The sequence below is a fragment of the Rissa tridactyla genome, chromosome 6, assembly GCF_028500815.1.
Source record: "Rissa tridactyla isolate bRisTri1 chromosome 6, bRisTri1.patW.cur.20221130, whole genome shotgun sequence".
Lineage (NCBI taxonomy): Eukaryota > Metazoa > Chordata > Aves > Charadriiformes > Laridae > Rissa > Rissa tridactyla.
The window spans coordinates 20,198,760-20,208,011 of NC_071471.1; the positions used below are offsets into that span (position 1 = coordinate 20,198,760).

At 40.1% G+C, this 9,252-nt stretch overlaps 1 protein-coding gene across 4 annotated transcripts in view; it reads left to right on the forward strand.

Annotated features, from left to right (window-relative positions):
- Positions 1-3,431, forward strand: part of PXYLP1 (2-phosphoxylose phosphatase 1) — a 115,131-nt gene extending 111,700 nt beyond the window's left edge. For all 4 annotated transcript variants that reach the window (XM_054206549.1, XM_054206553.1, XM_054206550.1 and 1 more), the window contains one exon: positions 1,105-3,431. In XM_054206549.1, the coding sequence (XP_054062524.1) occupies positions 1,105-2,036 (932 nt within the window). In that variant the 3' untranslated portion in view covers positions 2,037-3,431. The remainder of the gene's footprint in view (positions 1-1,104) is intronic.
- The last annotated feature ends 5,821 nt before the right edge of the window (positions 3,432-9,252 follow it).

The following is a 9,252-nucleotide window of genomic DNA, read 5'->3' on the forward strand; positions in this document are numbered from 1 at the left end:
AATGACTGAAAGAGATATCACAGTGGATCAGGGTAGTCAGTGGGTTTGGGGCCTGACAAGGGAGAATGAAGAGAGTGGTGAAGATCTGGGGAGTTAGCACCGTTTGCTTCTTACCAACTGTCTTTCCAGGAATCTCCTGTATTTTTTAGTCCAAAACTTGCCTGTCAAGTCCTCATCTGTTTTGGGATCCCATCAGAAGTAATATTTGTGTTAGGCCAGTGTCAGATCTTGCAGAGTGAGACGTTCGGAGAAATCTATTCAGGTTCCCAAGGAACTCTTCCTAACACAGCATGTTTTGTGTGAAAACGGATTCATCGTTGCACACAGCTTGTAACTGAGCCGATATTTGGGGCTCCTGTTGCCTGTAGCAAGTTATATAGATGTTCTAGTCATACAGGGTTTACGCCTGTTGCTTTGCTGCTGTGAAAGGATAACACAAGCAAGGTGGATTCTGGAGTAATGGTTTTGGCGTGTGGGAGGGATGCACACCCTCTTCTTTTCCATCTGGAAAAGGCAGAGCGTTAGCCTATAAATTACCAAGCAGTTTGAGTACTCCCTGAAGGAAGATGGAGAAGGAAGTTTGGTGCCATTGTCACACCTCACCACTCTGCTTTGTGAGTTTACACACTAGTTTACGTTCTGTGTATTCTTTTCCTGAGTGCTGGTAGTTTTACTGGCTGCCATAACTTTGTGGGGAGCACAGCATTCACTGCCTGTCTGAAAACCTGACTCAGGTGCAGTCTGGATCCATCTTCATAACTGTCTTACTTTTATAGTTGTGTTGGACTCATTCAGTCTATATTGTGTCTCTAGTCCAAAGAACAAATGTTAAACTGCTAAGGTTTTAAACAAATTTTACAGAACCACCATCTATATCTCAGTTTAGCTCCTAGAATCTGAGAGATACTGAAGAATAGCAGGTATCTTATATTTCATGCAATTTTCCTAATAGTCAAGCATAGGTGAAGTTAAATTTTGAAGTTCATAACCTTTTAACTAATTGTTCATCTATCAGTAAGACTGCTAGCCGTATTATTATTTTTTCCTCCAAAACTGAGAACATTCTAATCATGTGTTGTAATTTCTTAAAAAATTCTCTTTCAGGGGTTGTACAACACTTGCGAAATGGACAACTATTACGAGAAATTTATATAAACAAACATAAGCTGCTTCTGAGTGACTGGACAGCAAAGCAGCTCTACTTGGAGACAACAGGAAAAAGTCGAACCCTGCAGAGTGCGTTGGCACTGCTCTACACCTTTTTGCCAGATTTTGACTGGAAGAAAATTAACATGAGGCATCAGTGGAGCACCATTTTTTGCTCTGGAAGCTGCGACTGTCCTATGCGAAACCATTACCTAGAAGAGGAACAGCGCAGACAGTACAGTTTACGGGTGAAAAACAATGATTTGGAGAAAATATATGTGGATATGGCAAAGATTGTAGGCATTCCCACCAGGCAGTTGAGGGCTTCTAACCCAATAGATTCACTCTTGTGCTATTTTTGCCACAACGTCAGTTTTCCATGTACCAAAACTGGCTGCATTAGTATGGAACACTTCAAAGTAATCAAAAGGCATCAGTTGGAGGATGAGAGAGAAAGACAGGAAAAGAAACTTTATTTCTTGTATGCACTATTGGCTACTCATCCTCTCCTCAACCAGACTGTTAATCGTCTGCAGCGGATTGCAGAAGGCAAGAAAGAAGAAGTCTTTGTTCTCTACTCTGCGCATGATGTCACACTGTCACCTGTTCTTAGTGCCTTGGGCATTACAGAGGCCAGATTTCCAAGATTTGCTGCCAGATTAGTTTTTGAGCTGTGGCAGGATGGGAAGAGACCCAAAGAACACTTTATCCGCATCCTGTATAATGGTGCCGATGTCACATTCCAAACCTCATTTTGCAAGGATTATTATAAACGTTTCAGCAAGCCAATGTGCCCACTAGAAAAATTTGTTAACTTTGTCAAGAGGGATATGTTCTTAGTTTTTAACAGCACTAGTTATTATGATGCATGTCGTAGAAGACTGCTGTAGGGAAGGAAAGTGAAAAGGAAGCGATGTTAATTTGCGTATCAGTGAAAGTCTGTATTCTGGTTGAGGCGCAGTTGAGTTTTGTTATTTCTTGTATGTGTAAGTACAAAAGGATATTGCTTGGAACATTCTTCAGATAGTTTTACTTTCGTTCAGACTGCAGATGGTCTCCAATAGAAGAACAAATACCGAGGGAGTGCTACGTATATGTGTATGCTCACAAATGCTGTGTTAACTGAAATGAAATGATAAATCACATGGGCTACTGTAACCTGGACGTCACTTGATGGAGTGAGAGAGCATAGACTTTGTTTCTCTGTATTCCAGAGCAATACTTGGATATGATAAGCTTAAAACCAACACCCTTTTTTTTCCACCACCATCTCAGTCATACTAAGCAGTTTGTATCAAGGTATTTATGAATTCCAGGCATCTGCCTTAAACCATTTGTAAGGAAATCTCGAAGATTCCTACTCAAAAAGAAGAATTTTAATATTTAGGGGCAGGTCTTTAAAGCAAAGTGCATGTGTGTATCCGTGCATGCTTACCCTCAGCATGTACAAATGACCGTGTGCCTTTCTGACCTCACAGACCTATAAATACTTGGCTATTGTTGCCAGTGCCAGAGAAGGGTGTACTGGAAAATTAATACAAAACTCTATTCTTTGATCGCACTTTCAGCACTTTGAATAGTTCAAACACAGTCTAGAAATATGTAAAGGTCTTGTGACATTAAAATAGATAGCAAACACTAACATTACCACTAAACTTGCGTGGGAAATTAGGATTAGAAATCAGTTTTATGGTGAAGCGTTGGGCTCTTTCCCATTGTGAACATGTTCAAGCTGCTGTGCTATGGAACAAATCAATGTTTTAGGAATTTGATATTGTGATTGCTTGAGACAGCTTGACTAAACACTAAGAAAATTTTGTAGTTGAGTTAGTATTTTTATGGACTAGGAAGTTCTTATTTTGTAAGATCAGACTTGTACATATTGTACTGTGTCTATTTATAACACAGTAGATCTTTCTTACTTGTTTAGTTTGTAAAGACTCGTGAAGCTGACTTTTAGACATTTTTCCCCTTCCAGGATATTTAGACTTAAGAATAAACTGTCTTTTATGGGTAACAATGAGTAGATATGAAAACTTGTACTTCAAACTGCTTTCATCTCTTTAGGATTAGTAAATTGAGAACCAATTTTTAATAGAACTCATAGAAGAAGTTTTATAATGGTGGAGGTTTTGTACACCTCTAGAAATAATTTAGTCTGTGACTTGTGATTCAATGGTGCTAGTTTATCAAAGAAAAAATAACTCAGCCTAAGTTCTCTGACTATTGGCATTCCACTCTCTCTGTTTTCAATGCTGCATTCGAACATGTTTCTCTAAATAAAATTTTGGGGACTCTTTGTATACTTGTGTGTTATGTTTATTCTGACTTCCTTAGCTGTTAGCAGTAACAAAGTGAGTGTGTATTGTTAAGCTACTTGTTGCATTAGTAACTTCTGCACTTAATATGTTCTGGTTCCCCATCTGAGAAGGAGCAAGTAAACATTTCATGAATGTTGAAATAGAAATTGTGATAGAAAATTTGGGGCTTCTGTGCCACATCAGAATGTGTAACTTCTGGAAGGGTTTTCGTTTTGTCTGAGAGACTAGCTCGTTAGTCATCATACATGTTTGTGTGCTGGAGGGCAAGCAGGAAGAGAGAATCTGAAAGTTCAGCTTGCTTTGTATAAATTATGTGAACTGAACCGTTTGTGCAACGGTCAGTACCAACTATTCCAAAGAGCTGTTGAGCTATCTGCAAAAGGCAGCTGTAGCTCTTCAGACTGTTATCAGTTGGAGCTTTGATGCTGTTTGGTGACCATTTGCAGGAATGATGCTGAAGTGCAGAAAACGTTACCGTAGGCATATCATTGGTATTTCAAATGTGTTATTTAGAAACTTTGAACCCGTAACAGCTTCTGCAAATGCCAGACTTGGTGTCTTCAAATCCTCTGCTAAGGAATTTTCTTCTGAAGACAGACCGTAGAAGTGTTTTGTTTTGCTTTCCTTTTGCAGAAAGATCCCCCGTGTCTGCTGTAGGGGTTTTGAGATGCAGCCATAAATTGGAGGAGACATGAATTTGGATGGATTTCTCATTTGCTGGGCTCAAAGAAGTACTGAGGTCCCAGATATTAATGGCTATTGCAGGTATTTTCCAAACCTCTAGCTTAACTCTTTTTTATAGCAGCAAAAATGCACTGATTTTATGGACCTTTGGTTGCTGGTCAACTAATAAGCATTCTACTTGAAGTCTCAAGTAAGTAGACCTTGGGATTAATCCCCCTAGGTAAATCAGTCAAGTTGGATGCCAGGAAATGCATTCATGTGTATAGTCATACATCAAGAAGAAAGTGAGACAGATGCAGAAAGATCAGATTCTTTTAGTAGCTGAAGTTCCTCAGGTTGACCCAGATGTCAAATGTCTGTCCTTTCTGGATGTCTAATCTCAATCAATGCTGCTGTGTTGAAAGGTATCCCTAATAATGGTGGTAATGATGAATATGAAGTATTGTTAACCTCTAGCCAGAGTTCTCTTTATGCTTAGAGAGATATGGGAACTGGTATTTCATTCCTCATTTCTGTTTTTTCTTCTCAACCTTTGCATCACTGTCACCTGCAAACTTCTGTTGTGTTTAAGGAGGGTGAAAAAGTGGGTGTAGGAATACTTCATGCTCTTTCAGCGTTGTTCGTGCCAAGTGCTCCCCCTGCTGTCACTCCTTACTTCACAGTCTCTGAATAAAGGCACGATCTCTGACATCATGTTTTTAAGAAAGTCAGTGTGGTGCTGAGTGACTTATGAAGAACAAACACGTGTACAGTATAAAAATGGAGGAGCACAGGCTGAATGTAACCTTTGTGCATAGAGAAATGTATAAGAAAAGAGGTGTGTGGCCATAATGGAATGTAACAAGGTGAAGGAAGCAGTGCACTTAATAGTTGTTGATGTCTTTGTCAGTTTTTCTTTGGGCACCCACTCTGTAACAGTTTGTACGATCAGGGCCATGTCCATGCAGTTTAGTGAAAAGGCACCTACGTTATTTTGACTGTTTCCAGTTGTTGCTCTTCCTGCATGCTTTTGTCCTTCATTTGAAGAAGAAACAAGGTTACATGAAAATTAACAGGTAAGTAACTTTTGCTGTTTCTAAGGGAAATGCAGGTCATTGCACTGTGTTCTTACAGTTCCCTTACTTTAAACATATGTATATATATGTAGAGACACCACAACCTCCCTGGGCACCCTGTGGCATTACTCAGTCACCCTCACTGTTTAAAAAAAAAAAAAAAAAGCTTCCTTTATGTTCAGGTGGACCCTCCTGTGTGTCAGTTTGTCCCCACTACCTATTGTCCTGTCACTGGGCACCACTGAAAAAATGCCGTTTTTACACCTTCCCTTCATATAATTATACACATTGATGAGATCCCCCCTGAGCCTTCTCTTCCCTGGGCTAAGCAGTGCCAGCTCTCTCAGCCTTCCCCCATGTAAGGGATGCTCCAGCTCCAGCCCCTTCATCATCATGGCCCTTCAGTGGGGACCCTCCAGTAGCTCCATCTCTCTTGTACTGGGTGTGACAAAGAGCACGATTGCTGTCTCAGCCAAAATGGCCTTCCACTATGGTCAGGGCAGTGGTGAGAAACCTGGATTGGGGAATTTAAGGAAAACCTGGGGCAAAATTTTCCAAGGTACAGAAGGGTCAGATTCTTCATATTGTTTAGATGGCTGAAGGTGCAGAACAGTTACAGCGAAAGGTATCTTTTCCTGTCTTTTCGTATTTTGGTGTTAATGTCATAAATAAGTTTCCTTGTTTCCTGTAGCAGTCAGTGAGAACAAGAACTAACTTACCATGTTGCTAGCACCTGCTTACCTGTACATCTGAGGGTCAGTGGGTGGACATTACCAAACCTCTAAGGTAAAATAAATAAATAAATAAGCTAATTAAATTAAATAAGCTATATGCTAAGTATATGCATAGTTCATTAAGATACACTCACCTCTTCTAAGTCACATACTCAGAGGATCTGCAGCAATGAAAGACCTGATACATCTCCAGTGCCACTGGAAGAGCTAAAAGAAACAGCTGCAGGGCTGAGATCCTTCTCGCAAACCTCTGGCTTGGGTATGAAGACAAAATGATAAGCAAACTGCATTATCAAAACTTGATTAATTATTAGGTTTTAAAGTTTGGCCTAATTTATGATTCAATTTGCAATTGTGAGTGGATTTATTTACAGTAATAAATTTAACTACCTGAACAATGGAAAGAGGAATCGGTGGGAATTTATTTATCCGGGAATTGATGAATACCCTTTCTATAGGGATGCACCGATGAATGAGACCTACCAACTGGAAACATTGACTTGTGCAGTTGCACAGTGTAATCAAATGATGGAGCAGAAATAAAAGCTTCTGCTTTAAGGAATGCTGTTGGAGATCGTGTTGTTGCCTTGAAATTGATGTATGAGTGGGATGTTTTGTTTGTGTGCTAAATACAGTATTTAGAAACTGATGTTTAAACATGCTGAGTACTTGTAGTGTGAGTGAAATGTGTGCAGTCTTTCCTCATAAAATTCAGCATATTTTTTAGTGCAGTGCTGATGCGCAGTCTCTTTACCCTCCATTTGTTTCAGTTCTGATAGGTGTAATAGCTTTAGTTTTAAATGCTCCTTGAACATTACAAATGCCAAATGGCTTGGTTTGAGTTGTCATATTCTATTTTTGTATTTGGGAGTGGCTGAGAAGGCATATAAATGCAAAATATTAGGGTGCAAAGTAGTACGGAAAGAAGGTTCTCTTTGAAAATGCTAGCTGAGAGTAAAAGATTTGAAGAAAGAAAGAAATAGGATGCCCTCTCGTGGCGCTTTTCTGCACAAAAATGGGTTTGCGTGAATTAAACTGGGAATAAAATATGCCTTTGCTCGGAAATTGCAACACTGTGGAAAAGTAGAGTTAAAACCAGGTAAGTTGTAGATGGATTTCATTCTGCAGACTGAAAAAGAGGCCTCCTTCTCCATGGTTTAAGTGAATGGTTATTTATTTATAGAAGATGCTCAAAACCTTCTGCGGTGAAGCAGGAATAACGACAGCTGTGATGGTTATTTTGAAGCAAATTGTTCATATTGCTGAACACAGGTGTATTCTCCAGGTCACTACAGCTTTGCTGTCCTCTGTACCAAATTCAGTCCTGCTCTTTCCAGCAGAGCAAGTTTTGAAGTTAGTAAAGCCTATAGTACATGGAATTATGAAGCAGTCCGTTGCTGGTTTGGTCTCGGGTAGTTTGCTTGCCTTGCGGTTTGGTTTCTTCAACTTTTCCGCATGAAAGGAGCTATGCCACATTGTGTGTACTATGTCGTTATTCCCTCAAACTGAAAAGAGATACCATTAAGATCTTTGTTTACGAAAGTCCTGGACAGCTGTTTTCAAAAGTGATTTAGAGCTAGTCTTTAAGGTATTCCTTTAGGATCCCCAAACAAAAAGTTTTTCTTCTATTGAAAGTAGAAAAAAAAAAAAAAAAAGTGAAAAGAGTGGTCTCATTTGAAATGTAAAGCAATACAGATTTTACTCTAAGAATAGTCTTTACAGTAGGGGAAAAAGCCAAAACACATCTGTTTGTCAGTCTTTAAGATGCTGTTGGAAAATGGTCATTGGAGAATGTGGAGAGGAAAAGTTTGAGCTGAAGTTGTTTCTTTTGAAGGCCCTTGCAAAACAGGACACACAAGATAAAAGGAAAATAGATAACAGAAATGGAAAATGTTGCAAATTTGTGGATGCGTCTTGCCTGGCACAGATACAAACAGGCAGCTGTTCTAAGCATACTGGCCAGCAGACTGAGGATCCAGACTAAATATCTAAGGGCAGTTACGGGGGTATCTGTACTGCGTAGGTGTGAGAGCTGGCATGTACGCATGGGTGTGTGAGGTCACTGGAAGATCAAAGGGCCCAGGGCCAGCTACTAGACAGGCTGAATGCTGTCTGGCTACTGGAGCGGGGTTGGACCTGGGTACGCAGAGCTGCGGCTGTCTTGCTTCTGTAGAGCTACTGGATTTGGCAACTCCAAACAATTTTGTCATCAGAAACAGTGATCCAAAAAGAAATTCTGCAGATTTAGATGACAGGAAGGATGACTGTAATACTGGTAAACCTGTTTCGTCCTTAAAGTCTGTCAGCCACAAAAGCAGTGAGCAACAGAGAGGGAACCAAGCCTACTTTCTGATGAACTGATATTGGCTCACTGGTTGCTAATTTCATTCTCCTTTTTGAACTGGTCACGTACTTGAATATTCTCCTTTGACAATATATAACAGGATTTTGACCAATTCAGTGCCTCTTTAATTAAAACAAACCTTTGTAAGTAACAGGCTATAGTGCTTTTCTGCTGCATTCGTACGTGCATAGTTCAGGCATCAGAAGGATAATTAATGGCTACTGACATTACTAGCTGTCAAGCTGGGCAACAATAATGTCTTGAGTGTGTTCTTATTCCTATCTCAAGTGCCAGAGAGTTATCTTTTTGCTTAAACCTCTTTCATAGGCGTTTAAATGATGTCCATTACTATGTAATAGAGCTGGTGTAAGATGACATTTGTCAGCAATTACTGTGCTCTCAGCTGCGTTCCCAACACTTCAGATGTGAACCCACATTTAAGTAGGTTTATGGAAAGTTTTGCCTGTTAATTATTAACTTCTCCTTCAGTCTGCGATGTGGTAATTGGGTTTTCAGTTAGAAAGAAGACTGAAATGCATCAGCTTGCAGAAGAGTGATAAAAATATTTTTGCTTTTAATAGGGGACTGGAACCAGGCAGTCATGCTCTGAAGTGGTGGTTATAAGGAGGAAGGCAGCCAGCTTAAATACACGGAGATAGACAGGGTCTCATTAACTATAAGAGCTTGTTGTGCATCTGCGCTACTTCTGACAGTGCTTATTCTGACTGGCATAGAATGGGAGTTAATTCTCACAGCAGTATCCATGTGAAACCACAGGGTTTGATCAAATCTTGCCTTTTCACAAAGGACTGACTGCTTGCTATCCTTAATTTTTGTAAAGTACTCTGTCGGGACGCAGACCTTAACTTCTGTCTATTGGTCCAGCAGCCCGCTGGGAGGAAAAACTGCTGCAAATCCTGGCAGCACGTGGCCGGAGGGAAAACAGCATTTCTCTGTCCTTGATAGCT